Source organism: Haplochromis burtoni, unplaced genomic scaffold, assembly GCF_018398535.1.
Source record: "Haplochromis burtoni strain Fernald_Lab_line unplaced genomic scaffold, NCSU_Asbu1 Contig_243, whole genome shotgun sequence".
In the NCBI taxonomy this organism is placed as follows: Eukaryota; Metazoa; Chordata; class Actinopteri; order Cichliformes; family Cichlidae; genus Haplochromis; species Haplochromis burtoni.
In genome coordinates, this window is record NW_024582604.1 from 213290 (window position 1) to 235355 (window position 22066).

General features: G+C 40.7%; 1 protein-coding gene across 5 annotated transcripts in view; it reads left to right on the forward strand.

Annotated features, from left to right (window-relative positions):
- Window positions 1-22066, forward strand: part of map4l (microtubule associated protein 4 like) — a 133095-nt gene that overhangs the window by 26548 nt on the left and 84481 nt on the right. For 4 of the 5 annotated variants that reach the window (XM_042227104.1, XM_042227106.1, XM_042227107.1 and 1 more), the window contains exons 3-5: window positions 17961-18047; window positions 19186-19260; window positions 20661-20900. In XM_042227104.1, the coding sequence (XP_042083038.1) occupies window positions 17961-18047; window positions 19186-19260; window positions 20661-20900 (402 nt within the window). The remainder of the gene's footprint in view (window positions 1-17960; window positions 18048-19185; window positions 19261-20660; window positions 20901-22066) is intronic. The other variant, XM_042227105.1, reaches the window with a different exon arrangement.

Sequence of the window (22066 nt, forward strand, 5' to 3'; positions counted from 1 at the left end):
TCACGTAGCACATCATTATATACCAGCTAGCCCAACTTCAGTAACCCTACAAACGTCACTGCTGTTTATTTTCTGTCTTCATTTGTGTTGGAAGTGACAGCAGAGCTGTACTTAGAATTTTTCAGTCAATACATGCTATATCATGCTTAGGTGGAAACTAGCGAGCTAACTTCCTGCTAACTTCCTGCTAACTTCCTGCTAACTTCCTGCTAGCTTCTAACTCCATTAAATTTAATAAATTCTGTTTTCATGGATTCCTGGATGTTAAACTTAATTGTTACACCTTGTAAAGCAGCAACTCTGATCATGTTATTAAAGATGAAAGAATTTAGACAGTTTTTAACTCTCAGTGATGCTGCAGTGTTTGTTTGACTTTGGAACCTATAAGTTTTGGACCCAGATTACTCTGCGAGGCTCCTGACTATGGTAGCTGTAATGCTCCAACAATCCATCAAGCGGTGCGGCTTCATAGCTTACCAAAGTCGTACTAAAACATTTTTGACAGATTTTTGAGCGCCGTGTACCACATATAATTAGTTCGAGGTCAGTAAGCACAACCAGAATTCATACATTAGGCGCACTGTTGATTTTTGAGAAAATTAAAGGATTTTAAGTGTGCCTTACAGTGCAGAAAATACATTATGCAGAAGAAAAGAATAGATCGCGATATATATCATTACCCCACATGCTTCAAATTATACCGCAATATGGATTTTAGGCCATATCGCCCAGCCCTAGTTTCAATAGTAAAACAATTTAATAGTAAACACAATTAATCTTGTATTTAGAGTAGTAGTTCTCTGGAATTACAATTCAAAGACTACTTTCTTAAAGCAACTCGGTAACATAATTCATAAAGGACATTGAAAGCTGTACTCTTTGACCTGTTCATTAAGAATAATTTTTACAACTGAATAAAAACAACTGTCTGCACTGATTACAGTGACTTTGGTTGTTTTTTGGTTGATCAGACTAAAAACCTACATGGCAAAAAATCTGATTCTGGATCGTCAGTAGTAGCCAGGCCAGTCAGTAATTTGAGTGGTATACCAGAAAATACATTGCATTACATTTCCAAAAAGTAGAAGATTTCAAAGTTAGGAGTTTTTTCTCCAGGAGGATTTAAATCAGCACTTCTTCCAGTTTGGAGGAGCGCTTATTTGATAGGAGAAGAGGAAAGAGGAAAGAGCCAATATACAATCTGTCAAATGGACAAAAATGAACTCTAACAGCTGCCTTAATGTTATACAGGATAAAATGCTGCTTTAACATGGTCAACATTAAGAGAATAACACAACTTGACTGCAGTTCAAATACATTCTATATTAAGAGGAACTTGGTGAATCATTTTTACATAATGACTTGTTAGACTGGCACATTGATGTCAGGGTTCCTGGGTCGTTAACCCAGTGATTTCAGTTTGTTCATGTTCAGTTTAGTTCGCCACATTAATGTTCTCACTTCCTGTCTTTTCCCCGTGTCAGCTTGTCCCCCGTGTCATTAGTCAGATTATGTTCAGCCCTGTACTCGCCTGTTTCCAATCACTGTCATCATTCAACCTGTGTATTTAGTTCCTCTGTTTCACCAGTTCTTTGTCGTGTCATTGATGTACGTCTGATGTTACGTTGTCCTTCCCGTGTGTTCCCTCAGTTCAGTCAGCCGTTCAGTTGTCTAGCCAGTCAGTGTCCGTTCACCCACTCCCTATAATAAACCTTCACCTACCTGCCAGTCCTGCGTTTGGGTTCCTTCTTCCTCGCCTCCACACAACGCCTGACAATTGACATCTCTAGGTGGATGGTGAAGACACGTCAGACACAATATCAATCAATGTCTCAGACAGGGGAGTTTCTCTTCAGCTTCTGTTTTCTCTGCTTTTTTAACTGCATTGTTTTTTCCATGTCCTCCAATTTCTGTTATTCAGTAGTAGCAGGTGTTTACTCTTCCTTTTGCTGTGCTCAGCTGGGATGAAGGCCTTTAATACACCTTTTTGTAATATGAGCTGAATATGAAGCCAGGTGCTCATGTGTCCTCAATGTCACTGAGGACAGCATGTTTTAGATCTGCCTCGTTTTCATCCTCACACCTCATTTTACTAAAACAGCACCTACTTTACTGCTTTAGAGCGGACTGAACATGATTGGCCTTATCTCACTTTACACATAGCAGCGGAAAGATCAAGACCAGTACAATCAGAATTCTAATTCAAGAAAGAAAAACAGAGTATTAAGTTTAGTTCAAACAAATAAATATCATATATAATAAATAATTAAATAAATAATTATTCTATTAAATTAATATAATAATAATTATTATATTAAATTATTTAATTAATGATGCCTTAACACCAATTTCTTGTCATCTCCTCTCAACCAGGCACATGATAATTTACCAGTGCATAGTCATGACCCAGTGTGGAGTACTCTCAGCTTTTTTTAAATCTAGATTTAAACATATATATACTCTTTCAAGTCTAAGGTTTGACGCATCAGGAGTTATACAGTAAAAAGAAGTCATCTGGACCTTCTGCAACATGCGCACTGTAAGCTAAAGTAGCTTTGCATGAATCATGGTTCAAAATAATCCTTACTTCATGTTCTGACCTACAGTAGCATCCTCTCCACTGTGCTGCAACATAAGCCCACTGTAAGTACAAAATACTTTCACAGTGATGAGACCAAAAGTCATACAGAAACATCCTCGCTTGAGGATCAATAAGCTATTGAATAATGGGGTACACTTAGTTTACACACCGCTTCTACATTTTGTTCAGTAAATAAAAACATGATGTAATATATCATGTGTTGTTTGTCTGATGTTGCATTTAAAGTAAGGTGATTTTTTAAATTAAAACCTGTATATTCTTTTAACAATAACAAGAGATTAAAAACACTTTATTATGTATCTTTTAGGCCTGATCTTGTCAGAGTTATTGTACTAATTGTGTATGTTTCATCGTTTGTAAGCACAAATATCTAAAACCACTTTATAGAAAAACATTACAAACTCTGAGTAATGAGCTGCCAATGTCTTCTCTGTAATTTTTTAGTCTTTTTTTCTGTGGAAGTAAAATTTCTTTGTAGTGTTGCTTTTTTTTTATTTCTTTGGTAGTTAAATGTCTTTACACTGAATGAAAGGGGAACAATTTGGAGGTGTTTTATTGAAATGATTTATTAATTGTAATTTTAGTTTTCTGGCCCAATTTGGGATTAAACTGGACTGAATGTGTATAGTGACTTTAACAGCAGAGTGAAGTTTACCTTACTGTGGGCTCATGGTGTAACACAATGGATAGGAAGCTACTGCAGTCAACTCATGTTTTTATCAAGCTGGGATGTGGCTGTGTTTGTTGAGGCATACTAACACACCCCTGCAGGAGTATGCTTTTACTGTATGTGTGGTATCACAGTACAGGGGAGGGAGAGAGGAGTGACCTTCTTGGAATATTGTGTGTGTTTGTGTGTGCCCGTGTAAAAAGAAAACACCCAGTGAGAGTGTGCGTTTGCATTTGAGGCGTTTTGCATTCCTGAGTGCATGCATTTGTATGTGTATGTGTGTTGTGCTACGGGACCTTGAGGTCATATGCAACTGCAGTACAGTGGAGGAGCAAAGGCAGCAGTGAGGTCATCGCACACACCTTGGCTGTCACTATCAATAATAGGGATGTGTGTGTGCTGAGTTCAGCTTATCTGTTGAAGTGAATATGACATAAGCGAAGCTTTTACAGCACTTCTGGAAATGGCTGATTGACTGACAGCTGAGCAAATGTGACATCCTAAAGCCACCAACACAGACAGAGCAGTTTTCAAACTCAGATGGTTTTTACTGCAAACTTTGATCTCTGTTAATAATAATAATAATAATAGTAATACTATTAAGAATTATTAAAAAAAAAATATGAATAAAAGAGAAAAAGTCATCTCTAAATTAAAATAATTCAATTGTACTCCACAAGGTATATTCTGACACATGGGGGCATAGTGAGATCTAAAGCAATATATACACTTTATTTATCACCAAAACTTTGGTGACTGTTAATCAACCAAAACATGAATAACAAGCAAACTTAATAATAGAAATAAAATAATTTCAGATTCAGTTCTCACCATTCGGTTTCAGTTCCAAAATTCAGTTTTTTGGGACTTACATCCGGTTCCGGTTCAAGGAATCAGCGCAGATTAATAGAACTACGTTTTACTAGCGGACCGAAAGTGTTACTGACGGGAATCTACAGCGTCTTGAGCTGAATTAAGACTTCAGAAGTCATTCGTCATGTCGAATGACCAGCGGATAAACTCTCAGGTTGGTAATAAATGTATTACATGTATAAGAACAAGCGTCATGTTAACAAATGATAGCCGTACAGTAACTTTTATGCTTATTGTAGCTGTTAGCTAAAAACGCTAATTTAGCGAGTTCATTCAGCTTTGACAACAAATATGATCGACTGTTTCTGGTAGAATTCCAAAGTTGTCATCTTGTACCCCTCTCAGAGCCTAGCTGAGCATGAAACTATTTTGTGCAACTTTTTTGTATTTACAGTTTTGAGGGATAAGCCTCTTAAATTTCTCTAACCAGAAATATATGTTAAAAAAAACAAAACGATTTTCAATGTTTTTGTAGTTTATTGCACTTTTTTGCAATTTATGTAATTACTATGCACTTAATGCATACATATTATTAACATTTGGGCTATAATGGTTGTATTGATGTATAGCTCCCAAAAACGGCACTACAGCATGTAAAAATATAATATAAGCTCTGGCGGACTTGGTTCTATAGTAGGTCTTAAAGGGTTAAAATAAGATACCATTAACACTTTGAGTGCAGTTACAGTTAACAGTGAATATAAATTCTACAAATGAATTTATTGCATAGTGTTACCCCCCTCCACCATTAACAAATGGTTCAGCCCATAGCAGGACCGGCTTTTTTCTTGTTTTCAGCAGCAAGCCATGCCTATGATTGTGCCAGAGCACATTTTGAACAACACCGCCCCATGTTGTGTAGCTTTCTGGATTTTATACTTATTGGGCTACATATTTATTTATTATACAGGCTATGCAGTACATAGGATCAAAATTCAGTTGTTTTATGTGGACTTTATGTGAAACTAACATGTTTAATTATGTGGGCTACAGAAAATAATTAAGTTATATACTATATTTATATGAAAAGCATGTATACTTACTGCATTTGAATCACTTTAACCATATGTCACCACCTGCATATGTGTTTGAAAAAAAAAAGGCTTTGATTTTGCCACCCTATTTGATTTCTCTGCCACCCTCATGCCACCCTAAGAAAATTTCTCTAGATCCGCCCCTGCTCCAAGGCACACATTGCCAGATGTGAGCACAGAAGCCCCAACCAGTCAGAAGAAGCTTACAGTAGCTTATCTTAGCTCAGTGGTTCCCAAACACCACCTCCCCACCTAACCACGCACACACATATTTTGTTTTCAAACTCCATTGAGGTTTATTTCACACCTCAAACATTTAGTAAACAATTGAACAAATAAAAGTAAACTGCAATAAATTACACGTAGCAATAAAATAAACTACTAATTCTTTTATGCTACGTCCACACCTACATGGTATTTTTGAAAACGTAGCTGATTCTACGTAGCTGACACCTGTGAGAGGTGTTGCGGGAGTATGGGGTGTCTGGCCCATTGCTATGGGCCATTCGATCCCTATACAACCGTTGCAAGAGCTTGGTTCGCATTGCCGGCAATAAGTCGGACTCGTTCCCGGTGGGTGATGGGCTCGCCAGGGCTGCCCTTTGTCTCCGGTTCTGTTCATAATTTTTATGGACAGGATTTCTAGGCGCAGCCAAGTGGCGGAGGGCTTTGCTTTGGTGGCCTCAGAATCTCATCTCTGATTTTTGCGGATGATGTGGTTCTGTTGGCTTCATCGGGTGAGGCCTCCAGCTCGCACTGGAACGGTTCGCAGCCGAGTGTGAAGCAGCGGGAATGAGGATCAGCACCTCCAAATCTGAGGCCATGGTTCTCAGCCGGAAAAGGGTGGAGTGCCCACTCCGGGTCGGGGATGAGTTCCTGCCCCAAGTGGAGGAGTTCAAGTATCTCGGGGTCTTGTTCGCGAGTGATGGGAGAAGGGAGCCGGAGATCGACAGACGGATTGGGGCTGCAGCTGCAGTAATGCAGACGCTGCACCGGTCCGTCGTGGTGAAGAGGGAGCTGAGTGTAAAAGCGAAGCTCTCAATTTACCGGTCGATCTATGTCCCTACCCTCACCTATGGCCACGAGCTGTGGGTAGTGACCGAAAGAACGAGATCGCGGATACAAGCGGCAGAAATGAGCTTCCTCCGAAGGGTGGCTGGCCTCTCCCTTAGAGATAGGGTGAGAAGTTCGGCCATCCGGGAGGGGCTCAGAGTAGAGCAGCTGCTGCTCCACATCGAAAGGAGCCAGCTGAGGTGGTTCGGGCATCTGACAAGGATGCCCCCTGGGCGCTCCTGGGTGAGGTGTTCCAGGCATGTCCCACCGGGAGGAGGCCCCGAGCAGGAGCTGAGAGATTATATCTCTCGGCTGGCCTGGGAACGCCTTGGTATTCCCCCGGATAAGCTGGAGGAGGTGGCTGGGGAGAGGGAGGTCTGGGCCTCTTTGCTTAGGCTGCTGCCCCCGCGACCCGGCTCGGATAAAGCGGATGAAGATGGATGGATGGATGGATGGATGGATGAATAGCTGATTCCTATGCGTTGACCTTTCGTCCACCAGTAAACAGCGTTTCGAATGAACGAAAACGCGATTTTTTTAAAACTCCATTTTTGCTTTACGTGTGGCGAGGAATACAAGTTCGTCACGCAACGTAAAGGATTGTGCCTTTTTCACGTCACGCTGTGCGCCACGTTATTGTTTACATGAGATGAATTTCTACAATTACAGATAGAGACATATGGCGATGTGGCTCAAGAGTTGGGAGTTCGCCTTGTAATCGGAAGGTTGCCGGTTCGAGCCCCGGCTTGGACAGTCTCGGTCGTTGTGTCCTTGGGCAAGACACTTCACCCGTTGCCTACTGGTGGTGGTCAGAGGGCCCGGTGGCGCCAGTGTCCGGCAGCCTCGCCTCTGTCAGTGCGCCCCAGGGTGGCTGTGGCTACAATGTAGCTTGCCATCACCAGTGTGTGAATGTGTGTGTGAATGGGTGGATGACTGGATATTTAAAGCGCTTTGGGGTCCTTAGGGACTAGTAAAGCGCTATATAAATACAGGCCATTTACCATTTACAAAATACTGTTAATCTTAATATCTTCAGTTTTTACTTTACTGTATAAAGAACATCTCCAAAATGTCAGGAGTAGTTAGTCATTACAACAAGTGTTTGTGAACTAAAAATAAAAAATGTGGGATACTGTTTGTCCGTGATTTGAAGAGCCCAGCGCGTGCCCCTGACGCAGGGAGAACTAATTCTATCACAGAGACCTACCTCAGCACTTGTGCAGGTGAAGCCAAAGGGAAGATATGCTTCACCATATTTTCTTGTGTTTGGCTTAGAATGAGGTTGGTTTGGAAACATTTTGGCGATGCTTCATCTCCTGCTTTGCCTTTTTGTAGGAGCCCCGTCAAAAATCTGTCCATTATGCTAGCAGTGTCCAAGCGTTCTTTTTTGTGTGTGTGTGGGCCCCACACTTCGAGAACCTCTGTCTTAGCTAGTGGAGTTGGGGAGTTAAAACAACTTGTTTCAGACTGAGGTTGAACTGAGAGGCTGCACTAGGGCCTAACATAATTGGCCTGTATTTATATAGTGCTTTACTAGTCCCTAAGGACCCCAAAGCGCTTTAAATATCCAGTCATCCACCCATTCACACACACACATTCACACACTGGTGATGGCAGCTACATTGTAGCCACAGCCACCCTGGGGCGCACTGACAGAGGCGAGGCTGCCGGACACTGGCGCCACCGGGCCCTCTGACCACCACCAGTAGGCAACGGGTGAAGTGTCTTGCCCAAGGACACAACGACAGAGACTGTCCAAGCCGGGACTCGAACCGGCAACCTTCCGATTACAAGGCGAACTCCCAACTCTTGAGTCACGATCGCCCCGAAATAATAAGGATTACTTTGAACCATCAATCATTCAAAGCTACTATGGCAGAGTCAAAAAACATTAAAATAAAAAATGTGTAAAAACTTTCAGGGCAATAAATGCACACATTATAATGCATTTTTTTTAACTGCATCTCCAAAGTGGATATTTAGCTTGTTGTTAGATTAGTAAAGCTTCAACAGCCAAACATTTTATTGTATTTATTTATTGACTAATGGACCACAAATTCTAGGTTTGCTTTCTGTTCTCGCTAAGGAAATTTGAGACCACCGCCACAGCTTTAATAGGACAGTGGACTTACTCCTCCCAAAGTTTTAATCCTGTTAGGTTTTTTTAAATTGATTATGCTCATTATTAACTATGGGCTTCATCTATTATTACAGAGCACCTAGAGTGTGAGTTCTACAGAGGAAAGTAGAACTTCTGTTAGACCGTTCTTTTGCTCTGTGTCATTCATGTGATTTCTGGTTAATTTGTCTGTGCGTATCTTTTTATATTAACAACAGTTAATTCAACACATCTCCCATTTTCCCCGGCACCATCTGCTTGGTTTCTGTCATCTGTTGCCCCTTCTTCTTTGTACTGCTAAACTTTCTCTCTGACAGCAGTAAAACATAGCCAAGAAGATTTCAAAACTTAGTAATCTTAAAGCGCTGTGGTGCAAGGAGTGATATTCTAGATATTAATATTGGTCAACCCATGAAAAGCTAAAACCAACAAAATAGTCACTAACTTGAGCACCATAGGCACAAGGTATCATGTTTGCCAGTGAGGACTTAAATGCGGGTCTCAAGGTTGTCACAGTTAGGTGTGCTTATTTACAGTGCAATTACAAACTGCTATATACAATGGTGCTGGTAAGGAACGGGACTCCAGGGATCCAGGGAGAGGAACAGTGAGGAACCCGCAGTGAGTACCACCCAGGTGGGGAGAACAAAATAAACAAAGAGCAAGGCGAAGGAGGGAAGAGAGAAAAAGAGAGAGAGAGAGAGAAAAGAAAAGAGAAGACAACAAACAAGCTAACGAGCCAGGGAGGACCCCCTCCTTGTCCCATTACAGTTCCTTACACTGAAGACTGGAGAGATATGGTTTTAGCTCGGAAACATGGAAAGCATTGTCGATGTGTATGTTGGGCAAAGACTTCACGCAAGCAGAGATGGGGTTAACCTCAATCTGGCCTCAATTTCATATGGAACCACTAAAATTTGTGGACAGTTTCTTAGATTCTGCTTGAATAGGGCCCTAGTCAGGAGCCAGACCTTCTGCCTAGGAGTATAGGAGTCTGATTCCTTCTGGAGGAAGGTTGCTTGCGTGGTCTTCCAGATACGGCGTCACCTGCACAAATGATGCTAAACAGATGGGGCAGAGTGCTCACCTTCTATTCCTGGAAAGAGCAGGGATTGGTGGCCCAAAGAGGCCTCGAAAGGGAACAGGCCAGTTGCTGAAGAGGTCATGCAATTATGAGTGTATTCCACCCAGGCAAGCTGCATGGTCCACGCGGTTATTGGTGGAGACGATGCATGGAGTGCAGATTCCAGCTCCTGATTGTTTTGTTCAGCTTGACCATTGGTCTGGGGATGAAATCCAGATGACAAACTGACCTTCATGCCAATTGCTGAACAGATCTCTTTCCAGACCTGGGGCCCGCGATCGGAGACAATGTCAAGAAGGATCACATGGAGGCAGAAAATGCGGTCTGTGAGGAGCTGAACCATGTCCAGTGCTGTGGAAGGTTTGGGTTGGGCGCCAAAGTGTGCATCTTTTGAAAAGCGATTTACTATGGTGAGTGTTACTGTGTTTCAACTGGAAGGGCTCAGACCAGTCACACAGTTGAGAGTGATGTGGGACCAGGGTTGTCCAGGAGTTGGAAAGTGCCTGAGCAGACCTGCAGGAGGAAAGCTGGAAGACTTATTCTGTGCACAGATAGAACAGGAAGAGAAGTATTCTCTAGCATCCTTTATCAGTGTAGGCCACCAAAAGAGATGCTATAGGAAGGTGAAGGTCTAATGGATGCCAGGATGCCATGTAAATTTAGTTATGTGTGCCCAGTGGCATATACGGAAGCAGAAATGAAGAGCCGGCTAGGCAGGCCGTTACCGGAGTATTGCTGTGACAGAGCATCATGCTTGATGTTGTGTGAACTGTGTCTGTAAGTTATGGAAAAGTGGAAATGGGTAAAAAACAGGGCCCACCTGGCTTGTCAGGCATTAAGCTGTTCAGCTGTCTGTAGGTAGGCTAGATTCTTGTGATCCATCCAGACTATGACTCGAGCCAAGGTCTCAACACCTCCAAGGTGAGGACGTTGTCGTTCTGTTCTGCAAGAGAGAGACTGGAACAAAACTTTTTTTAAGAAGTTTGAATGCAGCTTTGACTGGGTGACACCACTGAAAGGGAACTTTGGGAGAGGTTAGTTGGGTCAGAGGCAAGACAAGACTGAAATCCCTGATGAAGCGATGGTAAAAATTAGCGAATCCCAGGAACCGTTGCAGCTGTCTGCAGTCTCGGACCAGCCAGAGATGCTGGTTCCCAGCTGGATATCCAGTGTTTGTTCCAATCAATGCAGGGGTTGTGTAAACATAGCCGGGGTGATCCAGAATGAGAGGTGCTTTGAACATGTAGAAACTATTCTGCTCCATGTGATTACCCGAAAGGGAGAGAGTGACAGAATTGGTCTTATGAGTGATGTCAGGTGTTGACCCTCCAGGGCACTGACCATGGAAACATTACATTTTTGCACCAGGCAATCATTAAAGTAAAGGTGCAACATTTTGGCCACATGGGAGAGGAGTTGATGTCCCATGTGACCCTTCTTATGCATTATAAGCACTCACCGGCCGCTAATCTATGGTGGTGTTCAGCGGGGGTTTGATGAGAGGGTCTGAGCTGCAGAATCACTTCTCACCTCCTCGTGTATTTTGGCCGCATCAGCAGTGCTTCTGCCCGAAACAACGAACTCTGGGAATTGGCGTTTTGCGTCTCCTGATGTGCCCGCATGTGATCATGAACACAAAGGTATAAGAGAGTCTAGGGAAGCAGGCAAATCTCAACCACTAGTTCATCTTTTAATTCATTACAGAGGTTATTTAATGAAGTTCCCCTGAGGGCATTCTTTCCCAGCCTCTGTCCTTCGCTCCGTTTACCTTGCTTGAGGTTCAGCAGACCAACACACAGGGCATGCAGTCAAAAGGGTCCTTAGCACATTTGTTTTGTGCAGTTCTTGCCAAAAACGAAGTCCAGTGTCTTATTTCAAAATAAAGCTGTTTGCAATTCTTTAAAGGTTTGTGACTTATATAATAAAACTTATATAATGAAACTTAGTCCTTCATGCACCATACATCCTCAGGCATGCTGCTTTATTTGACTTAAACATGTACACACAGCAGATAAACACTAGCCAGAGAATATGAATTTAAGGAAATGTAATGCTAGTTCATGTCATCCTGTAAAATCACTACCACTCAGTGCTTTTAGAAGGCTTTTGCCATCTTTACAGAAGGAAACACCTGCCATTACAATAAATCTAACCTGTCTTTTCAACTTGGGCAGGCAAGCTGTCGCTTATCTTCATCATCATGTTTATTTATATTTATTCACATCAACACTAAACAATAACAAACAATAATACATTTATAATTAAATTACAATTGATCCTTCAGTTTAAAAATGTTTGTGCTTTACAACCTCTAATAGCTCACTGCCTCCATTACCATTTCTCTCTCCTCTCTTTTACATCCCACTGCTATCCATTGCCTTCTTGGCTTTCTTGTCCGCCCCTTTAAACTTTAAACTCGACTCTTAAGTGCTTGTGTCTCTCCAGACATAGTGACAGCTGTGATTGAGAATGTGCTGCAGCAGTTTGACTCTAACTTCTTCCGTCCTTGGTATGGAACGAATATTAGCAGCATATGCGTGCCAATATTAGCTCCACAAACTAGTGGCAGGTAGCAGAAACAGGCCAAAGACAGCATGATAACATCGGGAAGATGATGGTAAAAGATCTCTCAATTTTGGGGGTAAAATACTGTCCCAGCTGTACTCTCCTGTGATTTGCACATCTCACCTAGTTCTAAGCTCCCTTCTATAATAGGCGGGCCCCTTTGAAAGCATTTCACTGCATTTCAAAACAAATTTGAAAAATGAGTCAGATTAAGAGTTTGCTCAAGACTAATCATATCTTTTCATTTTATGTCACAGGTCAGGGAACACTCAGGTGTTGAAGCTGGCAGTAATATCAAATGATCTTTTGAACCTACAAATAAAGTAAAACACAAAGCAGTGCACAGAGGTGGCAGGAGTACCAACCAGTGAGAGAGACAAATGCAGCAGAGAACTCACAATCAGGAGGAAAATTAGACAACAGCTTTTTCAAGACTAACACACCATTTCCTTGTATCGACAACATTTAAAATTATACTGTACTCGTATATAAGGATTCTAAATATCACATGTATATAGTTTGTCTTCAAACATTTGACCTCTGACCTCACGTTTACATTTTTGCCTTTCCTTTAAGTTGGCCCTAAACGAGTTATTCCTAATTCACTATAAACTTTTTAAAGTACATTTAAAAAGAACAAAGAAAACACAATCAATTAACAAAATGCATTAATTTTCTCTTAAATAATTACTATCCAGTAAATACTGTTCAGAGAGTGATCTGCTTTGGTGGAGGTTAGTGATCTCTGAGTGATTCTTGTTCAGGACTACTTTCATACTAAACTTCCTAAACTGACCCGTGAGATGTCTATAAATACAGCAGCAGGATTGCCCTCAGCCTGGATGCAATTATTTGGAATCATTACTCTTGAATAGAGCGGAAGTGCATCTCAGTTCAGTATTGGTGGATGGTTACCTTCACCCCTGTAAGATACGGTCCAAGATGGGAAAAAGTGCACTTAACAAAGCCCAAACTACCCCAGAGGCACTCCACAGCAGGCAGCACTATATGCACTATGACATTGCAGAAGAAATGTTTGAGTTGTGGCTTCCTTCTCAACAACCTTAAAGTGGTATTCCAGAGATGTTCACATCTGTGCTTTTATAGGACCTGAAGAATGTTAATCCTTTTAAAGAACTGGAAATTTGGGTTGCAATGTGGTATGCAGATGCACTGCACCTTTAGGCAGACCTAGACAGCTTAAATGAAAGTCAAAAGAAAGCTGACGTGAACTGGCATTGAGATCTCCTAATCCAGCTGATCTAAAAGCATTGCAACTGAGCTGTAACAAATGCTTTATTACAAATCAAGCACAGAAAGTGTGATATTGCTGACTGTCATCTAAAGTCATTATCATACTAACTGTCTCATTTACACTGCAGTACAATTATTTTGAGAGGTTGTTTTTGTATAAAAGTCTTGAATCTTACCCATATGGAAAAGATATATGTAAATCTTATAAAGTTTGTATCTGTCTTGTGTGAAACTTGTATGAAAAGCATATAAGTGTGAAAACAGATATAAGATCCCTTGAAAAATTATATAATGAAACTTGTATGTTTTGGATACTTACTAAAACAATGTATGAAAGTAATGCGAAAGTGGCCACTTTCATGAGTAAATCATGTAAGCCTTATATGATTTACTCATGAAAGTGGTCACTTTCATGAGTAATCACATATAAGTTTTTACTATTTCTTTTCCGTATGGGTAGCCTCACCTGTTATATCAATCTCACATGAATATGTATGTCATCTGTCTGTTATATTGGTATATGCCATCTGATTTGCATATGTTCCAGAGTAGTGCAGTTTTTATCAGTTGGACTGTGACTTTAACCTGGCTTTTAAAGCGATTTCCTTCCCTCCATAACAGCTAAAGTTTAAATAAGAGGCGCAAAAGTGCCAGACACTGTGGTGCAATAAGCCTATGTACAGCACAGTGGGAAGCCCATCAAACTGGATTCCTTCAAACTATGCAGTGAGGGCTATTTTAGTGGTGGTTCCCTGCTGCTATGTTTTTGGCTTGTTTCTGCTGGTAGAAATTTTTAAAGGGCTTCCAGTCCAGTGATGCAGAAATGACATAAAAATAATGTTTGAAAAAAAGGAGGTGTTTGACCTTGAGGCTTGATACTGGCTGCTATCCTCAGAGGGCTGTCTGGCCTCTGACTGTGCTTGCACGCACATGCTGCTGCTGCTGTGCGTGTGTGTGTGTGTGTCTGTGTGTCTGTGTCTTAGAAATAAGGGATACAAGAGGAGGGAAGAACAGTGAAACTTTTCAGACATAAAACAATAAAACATATTTATCATTTACTCACATAAGTCTATCGGCTGCATGCACCTTATATCTATGTAACACTCATAGCTTCTCGGTGACAAGTGCTTCAATTTTTTTTCTATCGATGTACTGTAAACATGTGCATGTGCATCTTATACTGTATGAAAAAGGAAAGAAAAACAAATAAAGTTACCTTTCATTGATTTGGTATGTATTTTTTTATCAGTGATTCTGAGGAAAGCTTAACAGCAACTAAACTTGTTAACATAGTCTGTATATAAAAGATGGATGAACAATGCAGAAGCGCCTTAAAGCTGCAATTTTTCTAATGGCCAGCAGAAGGTGGCTCTTCTGGACTTCCAGTTGTACAGAAGTCTTTTGTTTCCTTGGCTTCCTGCTCCTTTTCTCATGGGCAGTTTTCCCAACTCTGCTCGGATCAGCTGGTTCATGCAGTGACAAAGCATAGGTTCATAGAAAGTTTAAGGAAGTTCCTTTGTTGGAAATGTAGCTTTGTTTTCTAAGCGGTGAACATGGCAGATTTGGTTCCAAATTATCACTGAGATGTGGATCATCTAATAGGTCCATCTTTCTCTTTAAAGCGATTCACATTAAGTAACTTCGTAATAACACAAATACAAAAGTAAGTAAAAGTGTGATAGTAATCGGGGGGGAAAAAATATGGGAGACTGGCAGCTGAAGAGAAATCTACTCAAAGGGAACCCAGACAGAAAAAGAAAAAAAAAGCTGTGACGTTGTGTCTAGAATGACTCTGCAGTTAGTGCTTCTGTGTGTGTTTCTGTGTGTGCTGCTCTATACTCCAAAAATGGTTGCAGACACAAAGGAACACTGGCTCTCAGAGACACACTCATCCAGTGGACCAAAGCTTCCCTTTAATGCACACTTGTTAATTATTCACAGTATCCACCATTACAGTGCTACTGGGCCGGAGCCAAAAGTATGTGTCCCTGTTTTCCCCTCAGTACATCTGAAAACAAAAAACAGCTTTTCAGTCAAAACCAATGCATGTGCATTCAGGTATACAAAGCAACAATATGTTTTACTTTCGGCACAAAGCAGCCATTTGTGACGTGCAGCTTCAGTCAGTTTTGGTTTTCAGCTGCAGTGCCAGTTTTTATGTGTATTTCAGGACCACGGACAGATACATATTAGAATTGGTGCTGTTTGTGCAAGAAGCAAAGATCACAGTTCATTTTATTTCAGCTTCTCTCAGCTTCAGCTATTTTCATTTTGGATTGCACTCAAGTACCTTTGCATGTTCCTAATAATACTTATCTTATTCTGGGTTCTTAGTGCAGCCCCTCAGTTCATCCTCTCCCCTTTGGCAGATCTTTGTAAATGAATCTCATGTAACTATCATTTAGAGCTGGGCGATATGAGATTTTTTCATATCACGATATGTTTTTTTCATTTCAGGCGATAACGATATCTATCACGATATCAGCCAAATAACTATATTTGTAAGATTTAAATGTGCCGTTGCTCACAAGTAAAATGTGAAATAATCAGCAGCTTGTTTTTATTTAAATATTTATTTCCCATAATAAGTTCAACAGGGTAGATGTACTTAAGGAACATGAGACTTTTTCAGATAAATAAAGGATAGCAAACTACACAAAAGGCAGCCGCTAAAGCGTTTAAGTTTCAAAATAGAACAAACGAAACAGCACTAAATTGTCAATTCCACTTAGAAACAAAATATTAATTCTAAAAATAAATCTTAGTTTGTTTTACAGAAGAACAGACAAAACTGACTAACTTTTGTCAATATCAAATAAACTGAGAACTAAAAGGAAATTCTCAATCTCTCCTTGTTGTATAGCTGTAGCTTTTCAAACAGTTTTAACAGTTACTTTAGTCTGACAAAAGCCGAATGACGAATTAGCGCTTCCAGTCAGAGACTGAGGCTACGTCCACACGTACACGGGTATTTTTGAAAACGGAGATTTTCCGTTTTCGTTTTAAAAAAATAATCCCGTCCACACATAAAGGCAGAAATGAAGGAAAACGCTGCTATGAACATGCCAAAGCAGCAGGTGGCGCTAGATTCCTAACCGTGCAGAAATGTTGGCCAATCAGAAGTCTAGAAGCCTCGGTGGGAAAAAGTAAACAAAGCTGGGGCATAGAAGCAGAACCGAGTCGTATGTGTGGAGCGGACAGTAACTGTGTGTATATGTAAGCATTTAAACACTGCAGAGAGTAGAATTAACAGTATTGTAGAAATTCATTTCACCGAAACAATAACGTGGCGCACAGTGTGACGCATGCACCAGTTTATTGTATTTCCACACGAATCTATGGCTCTTCGTTGCACAATCTTCACAATGTGGAACCATCATCTGTTTTCTCTTCGGTCACGCTCGGTTGATTTTTCTAGTCGGCACACTCATTTCCTCCATTACCCTGGTCACGCTGGCTGCTTCCCAAACAAACACACGTGCGGCTTGGCACTTGTGCTGTACGTAACAAGTCACGCGACGTGACGCTGCGGCTGTGATTGGTTCGGCTCTGCGCTACTTAATTTGGATTGGCTGACCTTTTTTTTTTTTTTTTGAGGACAAGAGCGGCGAGGTCTATCGCGATAGCTTAATTTCTCTATCGAGTAAAAGTTATATCGCGATACATATCGTTATCGTTCTATCGCCCAGCTCTATAATATTGATACCTATATGAGATCTCACCACATAGTAGATCTCATTGAAACCATATAGTGATTTATTTTGTAATATTTATATAGAATTATAAGTGACAGCTGGTTTTATTTGTTCAACATGGTTTTGTGATTGTCAGTAAAATAACTGTGCAAGTCAGACTTGGAGTTAATGATGTAATGGCCACTGGTAGAGTAAATATTGTATTATTTAGTTAATGCTTGTATTTCATTGATAAGATGACAAAATTATTATGTTAAGCTAGTTTTATTTTCAGCTGCTAATGGGAATTAATGGATGCAAATCCTCCATTTATTTCACTTAACAGATTATATTACCCTTTCAGCTTCTTTCCTTTTGCAGCACTCAAAGGAGCTAAGAAAGTCTAGCTCTTCGTGTCCCATGTGTTTGCAATAGTGGTGATGTTTCTGTCTTGTATATGTGCTTGTGAGTGTGTTAGTTCAGTCCTGGCGTGTGCCTCAGCTGTTGGGAACATGCATCGATCCTCTAAGACACGTCTGTTGACAGGTTGTGTTGCCAGGGGAACCACAGATGCTGTCATCTTCTACTTGCGTAACCATGGTGATAGTCCCTTCAGCAGTGTGTTCTGTCTGCTTGCTTCACTGTCAAATGATAGGACAAAGACATACACAGCATGTGGAGGCAGGATTTGGGAAGCAGCACCCGTTTGATGGGCAGACATCTGACAGAGCAGCGCTACATACAGACTGACTGAGGTGCACTGTCTCGCTCTCCATGTGGAGCGCTCTAAAAGGACCCAGCAGAGCGCTCTCTATGATAGGGACAATGGGAAACTACAACTAGTGCAAAAGTAAAACAAAGAAAAATAAATATATCTCCTGTTCAGTGTAATGAAAAACATAAAGCTGTAACAAAGGTTCTTCATATACAGATACGCTTTGCAAATCTAAACCTAGAAAACTAAAGAGACAGTCGTTATATTCTTATATATTCAGCTGAGGATGACAGTGATAATGCTCTTTATTTCCTCAGGTCCAGGGATGATGTCATCAATGATGTCATCAGGAGGACGCCAAGACCCACCAGGACAGCCTGCCTTCAGCTCTGACTACCTGTCTGGTGAGGGTGAATGGACTGAAAGTCATGTAGTAGATAGTAATTTTATCACTCTGCCTACAGTCACAGGAGAAAACCTCTGTAAACACTTTGGTGATTCATTTTGGGCTCAGTCATCCACGGCATTTTCTAGAATCTGGTCATTCAAATTGTTAGAAAGGAGGTTTATGCAGGGTATGCTCATTGGCTAATGGCGTGTGATTGACAAAACAAGCTCTCACTAATCACATTGCATCATTCACCCCTTCACATCCATTCATACAAACACTTTTTTCTGTGCTTTTTTTATGTAACTGCTTTTTATCTAACATCCACACACCCTCACACTCCGATGGACACAGCAGAGAGCAACTTTGTGGTTAATATCTTGCCCAAGGATATTTGGCATGCTGACTGAAGCAGCCAGGGATCAAACCATCAGTCTACCAATTAGTAGATGACCTGCTCTACCATATGTGAATTAAATTCAAAATGTAGCTGTTAAAAAGTTTGAAGCTAACAGAAGACTTCAGCAGTTGACCTATGTACCAAAGTTACATATTTATACCATAAATTGAGGTTACTGTGCCTCATTCAGGATTTGTTGCTTGTTAAAATGCAAAGAGGAATGTTTTTCCTTTGAAAGAAAAGCTGTTGGTTAACCTGCAGCCACTTTCCTGAGCAAATACTTTGCATTTTCCAATCTTCTCTGGTGTGGGGATTATAAAGTAAGTATGCAACGCAATTTATTATCATGCATCAATTGCACAGGAATCATGTACAAAGGAAACAGTGAGGGAAAAAAACATCCATTTTCAAAGTATCCTGTCAAAAACCATTACTGTGTGGTGTTTGAGGCTTTTGTAAATTTTTTGTTGCATATATATCTTTGTATTCAGTTTTTGTTACTCCATGCACCAAAATAAAATGCAGGTAGAGTTAGATGCTGATTTTATTTGCATTGGTTGACATTTGTTCTGCCCATTTGTTTGTTTATGTTCTGTCCCACTGCTTTATTTCTTCCTGCTCCTCGTCGTCTTCTTCTTTTTTCCACTCTGTTCATTTCCACTCTGCTTCTCTCTTTGACTCTCGGTCCCCACTGTCCTTTCTCCATTTGCCAATTTTCTTTGCCTCTGTCTGTCCGGCTCTGTCTCTTGGTCAGGTCCTATGCGTGGGATGACAGATCAGTGGAGCCTGAACAAGACAAAGGACAGCAGCAAGCCTGACTCATTTCTAGGTCCATTTTACTTTTTCACCTTCTGTGCCATGAATACCTTTAACTGCAAACTAAGTAGCAGGTCACTGTATTTTGTCTCTTCTTGCTTTGAATCTAAATAAAATAAAAAGACTCAAGAATCTGGTGCAGATTCTGGTATTTACTTTATTGTGGGGGTTTTGAAATAAAAATGGGGTTAAAATTGCACATACATGGTCAGAATCCTGCATATAGCATATCTAATATTTGTTTAAATATGCCTTAGTAAGTTTTACTGTCACCAGGCACTTTTAGTACTAATCAAAAGCTGTAAAGGCGTTTGGCAGAATTATAATTGGATGCATTTCATCCATTTCACCACTGGCTTCTATGTGAGTCTGCCTCATTCACAATTACATCCACTCTGTTCTGTGTACTTGTGCCACTGGTACAAAACAGCCCCTGAACATGATGCTGCCACTACCATGCTCCAACAGCTGGGATAATGTTCTTGGGGTTGAAAGCTTTATCATTTCACCTCTCATCCGAGAAACCTCTGCAGTTGTTCAGTTCAGAATTGAAGTCTTTTTTTCAATAATTGAAACATGCCTACTTTACACACACAGTCATCACACTACAAACAGTTTCTACCTCTCTGTCAGTGCAACACAGCAGCCTACAAACCTATTGAAGAGATGTGGGCAGCTAATCTCCAAGCAGACAAACCGCTTAGACACTGAATTAATTACTTAATTAATTAATTAATTAATTATTAATTATGTGACAGAGAACGTGTTCATAGGAGTTTTTGCAGGCATTTGACAAAACTAAGTACACCCCAAGAGGGAGAATCTTTTTCACACTCTTCTTTACAACATCGCTTCAGTTCTTTGTGCTTTGCTGGGATTTGCTTATGCACAGCTCTCTTAAGTTCCTTCCTCACTATTTCAGTCAGGTTGAGGTTTCCACTGGGTATTTGCATCACCTTAATTCTTTTCCTTTTCACCGTTGTGTTGTTGCTAGTGTGCTTGGGATCCTTGTCCTATTGCATTACCTAATTTTAGCTCTTGAACATGTAAATTATAGTCAAATGTGAGGCAACATTTTTATAGAGAGGCGTTCTTAGCTTTCTCAGTGACTGAAAGGTAAAACAAGGCTAAATCATCACCCTTCCAAGGCAGTGCTTGACAGTTGGAATGAGGGATTTGTGCTAATATGCCAGGTTTGGTTTTTGCCAAACATGGGAGTCAGCATTCTGCACTTTGGTCTCTTCTGGTCAAAGGACATTATTCTACAAGTCTTGTGGTTTGTTTAGATATAACGTTACCATCAGTATTTAATTTCTCTCCAAGCTGCATGTGGTATGAGCATATAAAGTATACAACATTCAAACAGACAGCTTCCTGTTGGTGATGTAGCTCCTTGCTGTTTCTCTCCATCAGGCTTTTCTCAACCTGGGATTGGAGGGACCATGGGGTCCAGTATGCCACCCTTCCAGACCAGTATGAGCACTACTCTTGGCCAGACTGGAATGAGTCCAGCTATGGACACCCAGAAAAGTTCAAGCCATTTTGGTGTGGAAAGCAAAACCATCAGTAACACCAGTGGGAGCAGTCCCTTTAAAAGCAGCGATCCATTTTCTTCCGGTGGCATGGGAATCCATTCCATGAATCACTCTGCAGGTATCACACTGGAGCTTGGTTGCACATAATACTGCATTCTAGGGCAGCAGGGGAGGGGGGAGTGAAGGACCAGTGAATCAAAATGTTAATATTGATTCACTTTAATATTGATAATATATAAAGGACTCATAAACTTTCCCAGACCAAATGGGTTTGGTTGCATGTCTAACACAGCTATAGCAACAAGTGGAGCTGCAGCTCAAACGTAAAAGTCTAAATCCGTGAACATCACATTTAATTTAATAAAAGCTGAGATGTTATGCTATTCTTGCTTTAATACTACTGAAGAGACGCAAAGGCAGAGCAGGAGGGAACAGTGGTGACAGGAGAAGTAACACCCTGATCACACAGGCCATGCTTTCAGCAGCAGAGGGCAGTCTTTTCTAGTTTTCACCGTCACTGGAACACTCCCAGCTCTGCTGTTTTGTTGCTGGTGACCTTATTGCTTTACACTCTGTGCACCCGGCTACTGTCCTTATCATCAATCGACAAACTGGATCAACAGACAAATGAAACAGTGACCATTTTAAATAATATAGCTCCACACAGTGTTCATTCGTTCCTGCAGGGAAAGAGAAAATAGTAGCCTAACGTAGATTTAGTACACCACATAACATTTCTAGTTGTCTTTATTATGAATTTTTAATGTTTATCATAATCAGTAGCAACTGGGTGTCAACTAAATTTGTTGTTACCAGGTAACAGAAACACAAACCCAGAGCAGTGCATCAGAGTTTTCCTGCTCATGTAATTGTACATTTTAGAAACTAGAATAGAAACATGCATAACTCCTGCAAATGCTTTTATATGTCTTCATTATGTTGTCATCTACATCTAACATTAGATTCTGCCAGAAATCAAACCCTGCTATCAAGAGTCAAAAGAAAATGGCCTGCAAAAAAAACAACTCAAGGGCTCTAAAGCCCACACTCGAACTCTTATACTGACTTTCCAAGTTTCCATTTTAGGCAGGACTTATTAAACATTTAGTAATATTTTTATTCATTAGCCTTTCTGTATTCTGCTTGTTGGTGTACTAAAGATAGTCCTTCTAGCTTAAAGCCAGCTAACAGTTATATAACAGCTTCTATTGAGTTAAGTCCCTGTCTCTCAGCAGATCTGATGCATCAGTGACACAGATGAATATATATACTAGATACAGTGGG